This window comes from Rhincodon typus, chromosome 5 (genome assembly GCF_021869965.1).
Source record: "Rhincodon typus isolate 14 chromosome 5, sRhiTyp1.1, whole genome shotgun sequence".
Classification (NCBI taxonomy): domain Eukaryota; kingdom Metazoa; phylum Chordata; class Chondrichthyes; order Orectolobiformes; family Rhincodontidae; genus Rhincodon; species Rhincodon typus.
In genome coordinates, this window is record NC_063336.1 from 16,395,713 (window position 1) to 16,411,526 (window position 15,814).

A 15,814-nucleotide genomic window follows, 5' to 3' on the forward strand; every position below is an offset into this window, starting at 1 on the left:
TTCATAGATCCCTCAAAGTTGCTACCCAGGTTGATAGGGTTGTAAAGAAGGCGTATGGTGTGTTGGCTTTCATCGGCAGGGGAATTGAGGTTAAGAGCCGTGAGGTTATGCTGCAGCTGTAGAAAACTCTGGTTAGACCACACTTGGAATATTGTGTTCAGATCTGGTTGTCTCATTATAGGAAGGATGTGGAAGCTTTAGAGAGGATGCAGAGGAGATTTACCAGGATGCTGCCTGGACTGGAGGGCAGGTCTTATGAGGAGAGGTTGAGGCAGCTAGGGCTTTTCTCATTGGAGCGAAGAAGGATGAGAGGTGACTTGATAGAGGTGTGCAAGATGATGAGAGGCACAGATAGAGTGGATAGTCGGAGACTTTTTCCCAGGGCGGAAATAACTATTACAAGGGGGCATAATTTTAAGGTGATTGGAGGAAAATATAGGGGAGATGTCAGAGGTAGGTTCTTCACACAGAGAGTGGTGGGCGTGTGGAATGCGCTGCCGGTAGTGGTAGTGGAGTCAGATACATTAGAGACATTTAAGCGATCCTTGGATCGGCACAGGGATGATAGTATAATGTAGGGTATGCAGGGTAGATTGATCTTAGTAGGATAATAGGTTGGCACAACATCGTGGGCCGAAGGGCCTGTACTGTGATGTACTGTTCTATGTTCTAAAACCTGTTTTGTTGGTGAGCCTTTGATCACTTGCCCTCACACGGCCCAGTAGTGTTTTCTTTAATAACTTGCCTGTAAAGTGTGATGGGACGAATAATGTTCAATAAATGCAAGTGATTATTTTCTATGGCTCTGTGGAAAATGTGGTCAGACTGAATGAAAAACCATAGCCCCTTTCTGATGATGGCTGCATGTGCATTCCATATCAAGTACGCACTACGGTGGCACATAGACAGATTTTCTCATCCCAAGGAGGAGTCAGCATCAGGAAGTCCATGGTATTTCCATAGTGCTGTGTAACAGTCTTAATAATGTAACGCTGTAGATTGTGGAAACTTTTGCACAACTGGACTCCACAATCGTCAGCAAACGGTCGCTTGGTGCTGCTGCTGTTATGTCCAAACTGAATGAGAGAGTCTGGAGTAATAGCAATTTAACTGAGAGCACCAAACTGAGAGTTAATCACACCTACATCCTCTCCTCTACAGTAGTGAGACCAGGACCATATATACAGGAGATAAGCCAAAACAGTTTCCTAAAGAGTGGCTACAAGAGCAGGTCAGAGGCTAGGAATACTGCGGCGAGTAACTCACCTCCTGACTCCCCAAACCCACCATCTATAAGGCACAAGTCAGGAATGTGATGAAATACTCCTCACTTGCCTGGATGAGTGCAGCTCCAACAACGCTCATGAAGCTTGACATCATCTAGGACAGAGCAGCCCACTTGATTGGCACTATGTCTAAAAGCATCCACTCCATCCATTGCGATGCTCAGCAGCAGTTGTATGTATTATCTGCAGGATGCACTGCAGAAATTCACCAAAGATCCTCAGGCAGCACAAAGGCAGCAGATGCATGGGATCACCACCACCTTCAAATTCTCTTCCAAGCCACTCACCATCCTCATTTGGAAATATATTGTTGTTCCTTTGCTGTCACCGGAATTCCCTCCCTAATGGCATTGTGGGTCAACCCACAGCAGGTGGACTGCAGTTCACCACCACATTCTCGGGGGCAACTAGTGACAAGCAATAAATACTGGCCCAGCCAGTGACACCCACGTCCCATACATGCAATTGGAAAAATCCCTTCACTGTCTCGGAAGTGCACTCGGCCTCTCTTTGCAGGAAAAGTCTCGAGTGAACTGAGTGAGTGAATTCCTTGAGTGACCTACTTCCATCAGCATACACTCATTACTCAGCCAGCAATAATAATGTTAACGTCCTTACACCAGTGCAACAAGGGAGAAACATTATGGGATATGAATACGTTCAGAATGAATACGATCACCTGATTGGAAAAAAATTAAAACGAAGCTGTTGTGTTATTGTTTGGGGAAAGTTAGCAGTTGAGAGGAAGACAAACAACTTGACTGAATGATGGGATGGATTATACAGCGGCACCATGAGGGGCTGATACTTCCAACAATGCAGTGAACCAAGTCTGGAGTCAATTGTTTGTCACCTCCAAAACAGAGGAGGCATATTGAGGGGGTTTTCCATTTGACGGGGTTTTCCGTTGGGGCAGAGCATAATTGATGGTTGTGGTGGGATGTAGGCTGGAATGGGGAAGCTACCTGATTTATTCATTGAAAGGAAACATGTGTGTATGTGTAAATGGCAGCTAATCCACTACTGGCAGGATGTTCCATCGCCGAAAGAGTAAACCTAACATAATGTAGTCTTCAGGCAGACTTTAAACAGTACTTGGAGATGTGAAGCACATCTTGGAATCTACAGGCCATTTTACATAATAGCCAATAACACTCTTTATTTACTTAAGTGCAATGGAAATTGTCTCTTGTACAATTAGACTGAGAAAGATTCCAGTGCACCCATTTACTACTTCTGCAGTTGAACTATTAGTTTGTTTAATGACCACCCACGTAGAGTGGAAATCTCAGTGATGCTCTTCCATTACGTAGCATTCTTAAGGTGCACTGGAATGTGACTAATTATGAGCAACCTTTATTGTCAAAGAAAAGCAAGAATATGCGTTGGTGGAGAGTTGATTTTTGGGTAAAATAATTAGTGACCTGTCTTACCAGTATGATGAGGCATTTTACAAAGTTTGCATAATATTTTAAACTCAGCAAGTGCTATCACTGCAGTGATAGCTCCGTTAAACCATGTAGATTGCTAAGACACTGCATCTTCCTACAGCTGAGTAGGATGGAGAGCACCTACACGTTTGGGTGAAAGGCAGATTATGCAAGGACTTTGTGTTTTAGTTGATCAGATCATATCTGGAATGGAAATTCCACTTCAAAGCTTAGAATCGGAGAAGTAAATTTGCCTGATAAATAAGGAGAGCAGTCAAGATCATGAAACTGAGGAGCTTCCACATCTGTTTCTAAGCAAAGGGCTTTTCTCCAGTGAGCTAGGCTCAGAGTTCATATAGGCAGTTCTCTAGACCTCAGGATTTTAGGAAGGGTTCTGAGGTAGGGTCACCGGACCGGAAATGTTAACTCTGTTTTCTCCTTCACAAATGCTGCCAGACCTGCTGAGCTTTTCCAGCAACTTTGTTTTTGTTCCTCAGGATTTTAGAGTTGTTGCAAGTAAATGCTTTTTAGCGGTAATTTCTAAAAGTTTGTAACTGGTAATGTTGCTGTTTGTGGGAACATACTGTGCACTTATTCATCTAACTGTTCAGAGATTCATCATATCTCTGTCTCTCAAACTCATCACATAAAGTTGGAGTCATGAAGCCTGCCTTACATGTGAGCTCATAAACATTCACAAGTGCCTTGGAATGTCACTGCCTCTTTTTGCTTTTTCTTACCCTTTCTACCTTCCTTTTATCTCCAACCTTGGTTTCTCTCACATTTTTTTCTGTTCATTTCCCTTCTTCTCTCTCTTCTTCCTATCTTTCTCTCTTAGTCCCTTTTTTCTGAAGCCTTCACCCCCTCGTCCCCTCACCTATGTTCCCCCCGCTCTGTTTTTCTCTTACTGTCTCTCCCACTGCCTTTATCTACCCCTTTAATTCCCTTCCACCTTTTATTCTCCTATTTCCTGTGATCATCATCACAATTGTAACATTTGTTTGTTTCAGTGAAAATTTTGCTTTAGCTGACCTTGCTGTTACCTTGCGAGACAACTAGTATGATGCAAATTATGGTTCCTGACGCAGTTAGCATTGAAACTGGGTTAGTCAATAGGAACATTACATCCTAACTAACAGGTGCTTCAAGCTTTGAGTCCTTCAGCCTTTGATGCTGAAGATTACAGCAGGGGACAAAGGTGAAAGATTGAGTACTGTTTTGTCCTTGGTGTTTGTTCTTTTTAATTAATTCATTGGGTTCCTGTATCGCTGTCAAGGCCTGCATTTATTGCTAATCCTTACGGCAGAGGTAAGGTGCTTGAACCACTGCAGTGTATTCAGTGTAGGCACACGAGCAGTGCTGTTAGGGGAGCAATTACAGGATCTTGACCCAGTGACAGTGAGGGAATGGTGATATGGTTCTAAGTTACAGTGCCGGAGCAGAACTGCAGTTGATCGTGCCTCACGTGTATTCGCTGGTCTTGTACTTCTCGATGATACTGGACATGAGCTTTGCAGATGCTGTCTAAGAAAGAATCACTCGTCAAATAACACACCGTAAAGTTGGCAGGGCAGCTGATGTTCTGTGATTGTAGAATGTGGGAGTTTCTGGACACCCGTGTGATCCAAGGCAAACACATCTGAAATAGGCGCCTGTGGCTGCAATCATTTCGGCTCAGGGTCAGTGAGCTGGAGGCTGATACTGCGGCACAGTAGGGAGAGGAAAAGTCACCTCAACAATTTACTCCAGGATCAATGCAAATCCCATACTTGTGAAAGGGTCTTGTGATTTGGTCAGTGGTCAGGAGCCAGAGGGAGTGTGACTGCATGGAAAGAGACTCAGACTTGGCAGGCAATGAGGATCTCAAATAAGAGAGCACCTTCCTTGGTGCCCCTTGATGGTCAATGGCATACCTTCACTGAATGCCCCACTGTTTGCACCCTGGGGGGTTGGGGGGGTCACCATTGACCACAACTGTACTGTGTGTACTGTGTCTGCCAGAGCTGGGAATCCTGTAGCAACTAACTCACTACCTGATTCCTAAGGCCTGTGCACTACATACAAGGCAGAAATGTAATGGAATGCTCTTCACTTAAGCTGCATTCACACGTAACGAGCTTGATACCTTCTAGGATAAAGCAGCTCTCTTGATTGACAATCCCTCCACCTAGTTCAATAATCGCTCCCTTCAGCACAAACATAAAATGGCAACAGTGTCTACAAGGTGTAGACAAACCTCCTTTGACATCACTTCTTAAACCTGCAACAAGGACAACAGATATATGGAAATATCACAGGCACGTCCCTCTCTGAAACGCATGCTCACTGTCTTGGAATAATATTGCCATTACTTAACTGTGGTTGAGTCAAATTCCTGAAGCTCCCTTCCTAACAGCACTCCAGATGTCCCTAAACCCCAAGGACTGCAGCAGTTCAAGAAGACAGCTTATAACCACCTTCTCCAGGGCAGTTGGAATGGGCAATAAATGCTGCCCCAACGATTGATACACCGATCCAATGAATGAATTTAAAAAGCATCATCCTCTGCCATTTCCTTGCTCCCCATTATTATACTCATAAAGGACCTATGTTCACTTTGGCCTCTCTCTGCCTTTTATTTGAAAAAGCTCTTGCTGTCTGTCTTGACATTACTTGCTAGTTTGCCCTCAAGATTATTTTCTCCCTCTTTGTTATTCTTTTGGTTTCTTTTTTGTTGTTTCTAAAAATTTTCCCAATCATCTGGCTTGCCACAAATCTTTACCACACTAAGTTTTTATTTTTAAATTGATGATATCGTTAACTACCCTGGTTAACCATGATCCCCTTCTTAGAATCTTTGTGTCTCACTGAAATCGATCTTTGCTATACGCCATAAACTATTTTCTTAAACATCTGCCATTGTTCCTCAATTGTCTTTGCTATGAAACTCCTTCTCCAATCCATTCCAGCCAGCCCTCCCTCCAATTCTTTGTAACTACCCTTGTTAAATTTAGCACAGTTATTGTCAATCCAGATTTCTCGATCTCCGACTGAATGCTCAATGTTGCCATGTAGCCTTGGGGATGTCTTACTCTAGGATCATTTATTAAATCTGCCTCATTACTAGATTCAGAACAGGCTGAACCCTGGTTGAATCTACAACGTGTTCTAGGCAACAATTCCGAATACATTCTAAGAATTTTCCCTTGTGACTACTTTTGCCAATTTGGTTTTACCATTCTACATGAAGAATGAAATGACCCACGATTAATGTACTGCTGGCTTTACATGCCGTTGTTATCTCCTGATTTATTCTGTGCCCTACAGTATAGCTACTGTTAAGGTGCCAATAGACCACTCCGACCAATGTCATCTTCCCCTTGTTATTTCTTAATTCCACACCTTCCATCGCTTTACTGATGATTGAGACAAAACTGACAGGGCAATAAATGATTGAATTGGATTTGTCCTGCAGGATGTCGACAGGAGACGTCTGGGCAATTTTCCACATTGCTGGACAGCTGTAAGTGTTGTAGCTCTACTGAAACAGATTGGTTTGGAGAGCTGTTAGGTCTGGCGTACATGTCTTTCATAATAAGGCTGGGACATTGTCAAAGACGATTCTCTTTGGTGGATTCATCGCTGTCAGACATTTCTTGAGTCCTGATAGAGTAAATCGAATTTGCTGATGTTTGGGAATCTCAGCACTCCTGGCTCAAAATGGTTGCAAATACTTTGGCCTCGGCTTTCACACTGAGGGTGAGGATTAGGATGTTCATTAGACCACTTCCACATGTTAATTATTTCATTATCCACTAAATAAGTGACCATCTCCAACAAAGGAGAATCTAACCATTCCCCCTTAATGTTCATTGGCATTTGGTTGTTGAGTTCCTAGTCATCAGCCAGAAATTTACCTGCATCAAACAAATAAACACTATAGTAACAAGAGTTGTTCTGAGACTTGGAATTCTACGGAGAGACAAACTCATCTTTTTGCTCCTCAAGCACTGTTCACTGACAACAAACCACAAACCAGGACTGTGATAATATACTATCCATTTGTCTGGATGAATGTAAGTACAATAGCACTCGATATATTTGATACATGCAGGACAATGTAGCCCACTTTGGCATTTCCTGCATTATGTGGACCTTCTTGATTGGTGTTGGTGTCAGAATTGACACATTTTAATACAAATATAATATTTGAGTAAACAGGAATGTTTAAGGCCTTTACGGTTAAGTGTTTCAGTAATGTCGCCTGAATGCAGCAGCAATTTTGGATTCTAATGCAAAGAAATTTCATGGTGGAGTATAATATTTCCATCGTGAAACAGTTTTAACTCTACTAGAGTGAGAATATTGCTTCTTTGTCCTCAATATAATACTTCTACTTGCCACTTGTTTCCTTATAGATTGTTAGACAGAACAATGCTTCATTAAACACCATGGATGGGCAAGTAGCTGAAGATGTTGACTTGCAAACCATGCGGTAAGTTTAAATTTAGGCTTTTTTTTTAAAATAAAATTTCAGATGTTGGTGTTCAGTTGTGACTCAACTGGTTGAAGTTTCACATCTGAGTCAGAAAGTATTTTTTGGATTCAAGCCCATTCCAGATAATGCACATAATGTAGGCTGACACTGCGATGTTGGAGTGAGGGAGTGCTGCACTGTTGGGGTTGTTGTCTTTCTAATAACTTGTTAAACCAAGGCTCTGTTAACTCTTTCAGATGGCTGTAGAAGATGCTTTTTTCAAAAAAGAGCAGGTGCGACATACTCCCCAGTGTTTCATCTTATATTTGTCCCTCACCCAACGTCATTAAAATACTGATAGATGGTGATAATGTCACCTAACCAATAATCCAGAGGCCCAGGCTAATCCACTGGGGACACAAACTCATGAAGTTTAAGTTTGATTGATAAACTTAACTTAATTAACTTCTGGAGTCACACAGAAACAGGAGTAGGCCGTACAGCCTGTCGAGCTTGTTTCGCCATTCGACATGGTCATGGCCGATTGAAATTGATCTTTCTTTCTCTGGTATAGAGAATCGCAAAGATTCACAACCATCTGAGTGGAAAAAAAATCTCATCTGAATCGTAAATGGCGTTTCCCTTATTTTTAAATTATGCTTCTGGTTCTAGACTTCCCAAACCAGGAGAATCCCCATGCTTGCATCTACCCTATCTGTAAGTATTTTATAGGCTTCAATGAGGTCAGCTCTCATTCTTCGAAACTGTAGACAGAATACAGGGCCCAGTTTGCCCAATGATTCTTCATAGGACAGTCCCCTGACCCAGGAAGAAGTCTGGTGAATCTTTGTCGCACTCCATTGATGGCAATAATATCTTTTCCCGAGATAAGGTGACTAAAACTGCACACTGCACAGTGCACTCCAACTGAGCTCCAGTACAATTGAAGTAAGACTTGACTATTTCTGTACTCCCATCCTCTTGTGATAAAGGCTAACATTCCATTAGCCTTCTTAACAGCTCGTTGCACCTGCGCATTAGCCTTCAGTGATTTCTTGACAAGGAACACCCAAATTCTTGTATATATTAACATTTTTCAACCTTTTACTGGTGAAGAAATACTCTGCAAATCTGTTCTTCCCACCAAAGTGGATAATCTCACATTTTAATGTCATCGGTCATGTTTTTACCCAATGACAAAGCCTGTCTAAATCTTCCGGAAAACACTTTACGTCTTCCTCACAACATTCCTGCTCAGCTTTTTATCAATGAAAAATTGGAAGTATTACATTTGGTCCCCACATCCAAATCATTGAAATACATTGTGACTAGCTGGAGCCCAAGTATTCATTCTGACAGAACCTCATTACTCTCTATGCCAATGGAGAATGACCCGTTTATTCCTGTTCTGTGTTTCCTCTCTTTTAGTCAGTCCTTAATCCATGCTCGCACATCACTTCCTTTACCACATGCTTTAATTTTGCTAACCAACCTCATGTGGGAAGGACCTTACCAAAGCCTTCTGAAAATGCAAGTATGCCATATCCACCAACTCCCCTTTTCCTACTTCGTAAGTTACATTCTCAAAAAGCTGCAACAAGCATGACTTTTCATTCACAAACCCATGCAATGTCCTATCAGATTATTTTTTGTCCAGTTTCCATTTATTATGTCCTGTAGACAGTAGCATTTTCGCTACCACTGATGTAAGGCTGGTAGGTCTGTAGTTTTTTGTTTCTTCTTTTGCTGCCTTCTTAAATTATGGGATGACATTTGTTAACTTCCAATTTGCAGGAATCAATCCAGAATCAATAGGATTTTGGAAGATGTTTACTAACACATCCATTGTCTTTATTTCCACCTCTTTCAACACTGTGTGATATAGACCATCAGGCCCTGGGGATGTATCAACTTTCAGGCCCATCAATTTCTCCAGTGCAATCTTCTTCCTTATACTAATTTCCTTCAACTCCTAATCCTTGGTAGTCACTTGGATCTCTAATTCTGGGAGATTTCTCACTGAAAACAAATACCAATTAATAATTTATCTTCTCTGTCTTTTCTCTGTTCCCCATTGTAAATTCTCCCTACTGTGCTTTTAATAGGCCCAGAATTATCTTGATTGATTTTTAATGTGCCTATAGGAACATTAACGGTCTGTTTTTTATGTATTTTGCTAGATTGTATTTGCATTTGGTTCTTCCTTATCAGTCTTTTGGTCCTCCTTTACTGTATCCTGTAAACTTCCCAGTCCTCATTTATGTCACCATCTAATGTTGGACATTGGTGTTCTGGGCTTTGCAGGCATGGGCTGGTTGAGCACAATGCCCACTATGAATGGTCGAAGGGATGTGTTGTTTGATACGGTCCACCAGGTGATAAGAACTAAGCCTTATATAGGGAAAGGAGTCGGCCATTTAGCCCCTCAACTATGTTCCACCGTTCAGTGAGAACAATACCAATCGGTGACCGAACTCCATTTACCTGCCTGTGGCCCATATCCCTTAATACCTTTTGCTCAACCAAAAATTATCTATCTCAGATTTAAAATTTACAACTGATCTAGCGTCCACTGCCGTTTGTGGAAGAGCGTTCCAAACCTCTGCCAGCCTTTGTGTATAAAAGTGCTTCCTAACATCTTTCCTGATGGTCTGCCCCTAATTCTGAGACTATGCCCCCTAGTTCTAGAATCCCCAACCAGTGAAAATAGTTTATCTACCTTGTCTTTTCCTATTAATATCGTGAAGACTTGGATGAAATCACTCTAAAGTTCTAGAGAAAACTGATACAATTTGTATAATCTCTGCTGGTACCACGACCCCTGAAGATCAGGTATCATTCTTGTAAACCTAAGTTATACTCCCTCCAAGGCCAATGTACCCTTCTGAGGGTGTGGTGCCTAGATCTGCTCGTAGTGCTCCAAGTGTAGCCAGTGTTTTGTGTGGCTGCAGGATAACTTCTGCATCCTTATAGTCCAGTCCTCTTGATATAAAGGCCAGCATTCCATTGTATTTCTTGATTATTTTCTGTACGTGGTCATGACATTTTAAAGAACTGTGCACCTGAACTCGCCAGTCTCTTTGGACACCCAGTGTATTTGACTTCATACCATCTAGAAAGTACCTTGATCTATCCTTTCTCAGTCCAAAATGGACAACCTCGTACTTGCTTACTTTGAAATCCATCTGCCACAGTTGTGCCCATTCACTTACTCTATTCGTATCCTTTTGTAATTTTATGCTATCATCTGGTTAAAATGCCATCTAACTTTGTGTTATCAACGGATTTGGATATATGACTTTCGATACTACTTTCCAAGTCATGAGTAAATAATGTGAATACTTCCCTGGCATCGCGTTGGCGCTGAAACCCATCTATCACATTGCTCGTTTACGTAGAAGGCAAAACATCTTTTTGGGCTTTACAGCAGTATCCTATTAGCAGAGAAAATCATTTGTGTATTTACTGCAAGATTGCAGCCTGAGACGCTAGATTCCATTATTTAAATTGCTTAGACATTTCCCTTTCGGGTAAACCAGATAACATTCAGGGCCAGAAGTGGTGGCCGTAGGATCTTAAGTAAATTTGTGCGGCATACAATATTTGATGATTCGATTGGTGTACCCAGTATCACACAGGAGAGTTTTGATTTGCCCTACCTCAGCATCAAGTTTACGCAGTGAGCAGCTGATCTATTCGTGGGGTTACCCAGTAACGTGGAGCTTGTAGCATGCGAACTGGAGAAATTCCAATATGTACATAAACATAGACTTTCAAGTGTGATTGAGAGCCCATTGGCAGATTTCTCATCGAGAAAAGTGAGCTCATTTTATTGCTCCATTTCACTGGTGCATGTCAGCACAGGATTGAGTTTAAGCTGTGTTAAGAAATTCTTTGATGAAGGTGCAGATTCAAATACAGTAAACTCATAATCTAGGTGTCGGAAGTATATAAAAAAGGTAGGAGGTTTGGCATTCTCCATCAAACACTCATTTCCCATGGTAACCCGAAAAAATGTTAGCAAGATTTGGGCGTAAAGGGCATCATGTGGCAATGCCATTTATTCAGGTGTACATGGTGTCATTTAATCTGGACTCAATTGTGCGTGCTGCATCCTTCATGAGTTAAATGGAAATAGATTCAGGCACTGGTATTATCTAGATTGTTAAGATCTAGTGATATAGTGAAGATGTTAATGGCTTCCTTGAGTGGTACACTGCTGAGGAAGCTAGCACTGTTGAAGATCACGTGGACACTATTGTTCTCAATATGTAGTGTAGAAGTATCCTTTGCAGTGTATGTGGAAAACTCATTTCAAATTGGTTGCAGCAATTCCCTCAGCCTTTTGGCCAATTCATGTTGTGCAGAGCCAGTCGTTGGTGAAATAGGATGTAAAGGAACATCGCTTTTGTGTTTCTTGGGCACTGGTGGAGACTGTGAGCTGTGAAGATGAATCCGATCGCGCGTATCACCAGGCAGGATAAGTCTAACAAACACTTAACCAGCTTTACTGTTGAGTGTTAAATAACAAGGTGTAGAGCTGGATGAACACAGCAGGCTAGGCAGCATCAGAGGAGCTAGACGTTTCGGGCCTAGACCCTTCTTCAGAAATGGGGGAGGGGAAGGGGATTCTGACATAAATAGGGAGAGAGGGGGAGGCTGATAGAAGATGGATAGAGGAGAAGATAGGTGGAGAGGAAACAGACAGGTTGAAGAGGCGGGGTTGGAGCCAGTAAAGGTGAGTGTAGGTGGGGAGTTAGGGAGGAGATAGGTCAGTCCAGGGAGGACGGACAGGTCAAGGGGGCGGGATGAGGTTCATAGGTAGGAGATGGGGGTGGGACTTGAGGTGGGAGGAGGGGATAGGTGGGAGGTAGGACAGGTTAGGGAGGCGGGGACAAGCTGGGCTGGTTTTGGGATGCAGTAGGGGGAGGGGAGATTTTGAAGTTTGTGAAATCCACATTGATACCATTGGGCTGCAGCGTTCCCAAGCAGAATATGAGTTGCTGTTCCTGCAACCTTCAGGTGGCATCATTGTGGCACTGCAGGAGGCCCAGGATGGACATGTCATCTGAGGAATGGGAGGGGGAGTTGAAATGGTTCGCGACTGGGAGGTGCAGTTGTTTAGTGTCGCTGTGTGATCATGTGTAGTGTTGCTGTGCAATCATCCTGTAGATATGAATTTGCAACTGACACTAAGCACGGCACTTTATTGATGTAATCGCGTTTGTTGTGTATGACCACTGCAATCTCTTTATTAGCTTTACCTTTACTTTGCATGCTGCTGCCAGCCATTCATATGAAAGGTATAAAGCTGATGCGTGTTCCACAGTATCTATACACCAGGTCTGCTGGGAGCATGTTGGGGTCCCCATATCCATGTTGGATGTTGATTTATGGTGAGGTAATGAAGGAATTCAAACTCCACAAGTATGTCTGCTCAGTTAATGCAGGATGAGGCACACTAATTTGAAACCTTGAGCAAAAACAAACTTCTCATTTTCGGAGAGTGCATGCTCTGAGAGATTTATTGGCATACTAAAGTGCTTCTGTTTAAGCTTGTTTATAGTGCAAGTTGTTTTTTGTGAGTCTGGTACATGGTACAATTATCTTTTGAGATGATCAATTCATTGATGCATTCAGATCAAGTCAGAGTGAAATTTTCTTTCGTTCATTCATGGGCTGTGGGTGTCGCTGGCTGGGCCCAGCATTTCTTTCCCATCTCTAGTTGCCCTTGAGAAGGTGGTGGTGAGCTGCCTTCTCGAACCGCTGCAGTCCATGTGCTGTGGGTACATCCAGAGTGCTGAAGGGAAGGAGGTTTGACTGCGTTGGGCTGTTCGTTGACTAGTCTGTGAGATAGTTCTCCCAATTTTGCCATGAGCCCCAGAAATTAGTGAAAAGGACTTTGCAGAGTCCACAGGACTGTTTTTGTTATTGTCATTTCCTGTACCTTAGTCGTGGTCCATTTGATTTCACACTTTTTTCCCTTTCTAGCAGTTGATACAACTGAGTGGCTTGCTGGGCCATTTCATAGGGTAGTTAAAAGTCAACCACATTGATGTGGGTCTGGAGTCACTTGTCGGCCAGTCTGTATAAGGATGGCAGTTTGCTTCCCTCAAGGACTTTGGTAAACTAGATTGGGTTTTGCGACAATTAACAGTGGTTGCACGGTCATCATTGGACCCTTAATTCCAGATTATTTTTATGGGATTCAAATTCCACCATCTGCCATGGCCAGGATTTGAACTCTGGTCCCAGAACATTACCTGATTCTCTGGATTGCTAGTTTTGCGACAATACCACTAGGCCATCGCAGATTTGAGAGAATGGAAGTAAAGGGTGGAGAGTTATGAGAGCAGTGCAGGGTGGGGTGGCTGTTTGAGTAACAGGGGTTTTTGATAAAAAGCACTGACCTTTTTGAAGCTGGAATCTGCCTCCACGTTCAGTCCATTCAGACCAAGCCCACCATTAAAAAAGTGCAAGGATTTAAAGGGTCCTCGCAGCTGTTAACACTCTGTCAGACCTGCACGTCAGACTTTGCTGTCCCAGAGATAATATACCAGAGTCTCATCTTGACAGACCACTGTTGCTGATGCCCTGTTTCACAGATGGAAGGAATATTCATCTTTATTTGAAAAAAGCTTACAACTTCTAGCTGTGCCAATAAGCATTACCACACTCTGGAAAGCTTGTCCCTGTTGTCATGTAGGAAATGCCACAGCCAACCCATGCATTGTAGTGACTCACAACCAGTAGTGAGAGATGACCAGCTGGTGGGCATCGCTGGGAAGGCCAGCATTTGCTGCCAATTCTTCATTGCCCTCGAAACTTGCCTTTGCAAGGCCACCTGAGAGGGCAGGTAGGAGCCAACCACCTGTCTGTGGGTCGGCCATCACACATAGACCAGACCAGACCAGGCTGACAATCTACCATCTATAACCAGGCAATCTGCCCTTCTCTTCCCACATCCCAGTCTCTCTGCTTTGCTCCTCCGCCCACTCTGGTTCACACTGTGTGGGTGACAGCAAGTATTCAAAACCTCAAATGTGGAACAGATTTTGGGAGGCTCCGCTATAAAACCTCTATGAGCATAGAGTGTGTCTACATGTTTCACAGAGCGTTAACACCAGCAAGAGGGTTTAAGCATGCAGCTGGTTCTCAGCATCACATGTGAAGTAGAGCATTAAGCCTGTTCAACTCCCAGCTTCAGTAAACCCTGCAAAAGCCCCCGTTTGAGAGCTCTTGCCCTCACTGTACAACCTGGAAAATCATTCCACACATCAGTCAGACTTCGTTAGTGAATGGATGTTGTTTTCAGCCCCAAGCTGACTTATCATCAGCCTAAAAAGAAAATTAAATGAGAGGTGGTCTATTTTTCAAATGAAAAAGAATTAAGGCGACACATTTTACGTTTCCCTCCTCCTTTGAGACTCTCTTCTAAGTGCATCTGATTGATCAATGTGTGATTATCTGAAACTATGTGGCTCACTTTGCTGAAGTAGTTTGACAAGGGAGGTTGGAGGTGATTTTCTGTCAGATTACTCAGAGGAAGAAGTTCCTGGTATGATTCACCCATATCAGTCTGAACTGCGAGTATCGGAAAGTGATGTAGAAGTAGTGATGGAATCAAAATAGAACAGGAAATAATAATTGTAAGTTGAGTTTAAAGATAAAAGGTTTTTGAAAAGACAACACTCCATGTTAGTTGCAAGTTATGCTCTAAGGCCTTCGTTATTTTCATCTTTCAGTTTCAACTGATGTTGTGCATCATTGCATTTGTTACTAAAATTGCAGAAGGCGATTTCAATGGATTTACTGTTTGTAATGGTTTTAAATAAATGATTGAAAGTTCTAATGGAATAGTTTACCTCTGATATGCTTGTCAGGATGAAAATTTGTACATGTTAAAAACAGACACACACACAGACACAGCCACGCAGAAAGACACAGACACACACACCCTGCCTAATGCACTATTGATCGGGGTGTCACAAGTAGTGGCTTTAAACAGTGATTTCCACTGAGTCAGAGTGCAATATACATTACTGCTACCGACAGACCTGCACGTGTTCGAATCATTTTGCATTACATTTTGCATTATCCACAAAACCTATTTTTCAATTTTTCCACCTCAGTTTCCTAACATGGTAAGGTGAAGCTTTTCTTATTTTCCCTCTGTTATTTGTAATTTATTAAATATTACATAAATGGTTCATGGATCCAAGACGTAATACTACATTTCAGTTGATAAGCGTGTGCCTGTCGGCTTAAGGTACAATTTCCCAAATTCAGAGTTTCTGATATAGCTGCTTTGTGTAACCACTTGTTGTATAATTGTTACATTCTCCCATTCCACCCCTCACACAACCTGGATATTAATCGCTGAACATTCTGGCCTGCTTCCAGCCAGTTGCACCACTCCAGTGATTGGATCCTATCCCTTATGAGCTTAACACCATGAGACCATAAGATAAAGGAGCAGAATTAGGCCATTCAGCCCATTGAGTCTGCTCTGCCATTCAGTCATGACTGATATGTTTCTCGATCCTGTTCTCCTGCCTGCTCCCCATAACCCTTGATCACCTTACCAATCAAGAACTTATCTATCTCTGTCTTAAGTATACTCAATATCTTGGCCTCCACAG

General features: G+C 42.5%; 1 protein-coding gene across 1 annotated transcript in view; it reads left to right on the forward strand.

Annotated features, from left to right (window-relative positions):
* Positions 1–15,814, forward strand: part of anapc1 (anaphase promoting complex subunit 1) — a 199,978-nt gene that overhangs the window by 116,485 nt on the left and 67,679 nt on the right. Inside the window, 1 exon segment of the mRNA XM_048596681.1 lies at positions 7,114–7,190. Coding sequence (XP_048452638.1) covers positions 7,114–7,190 — 77 coding nt within the window.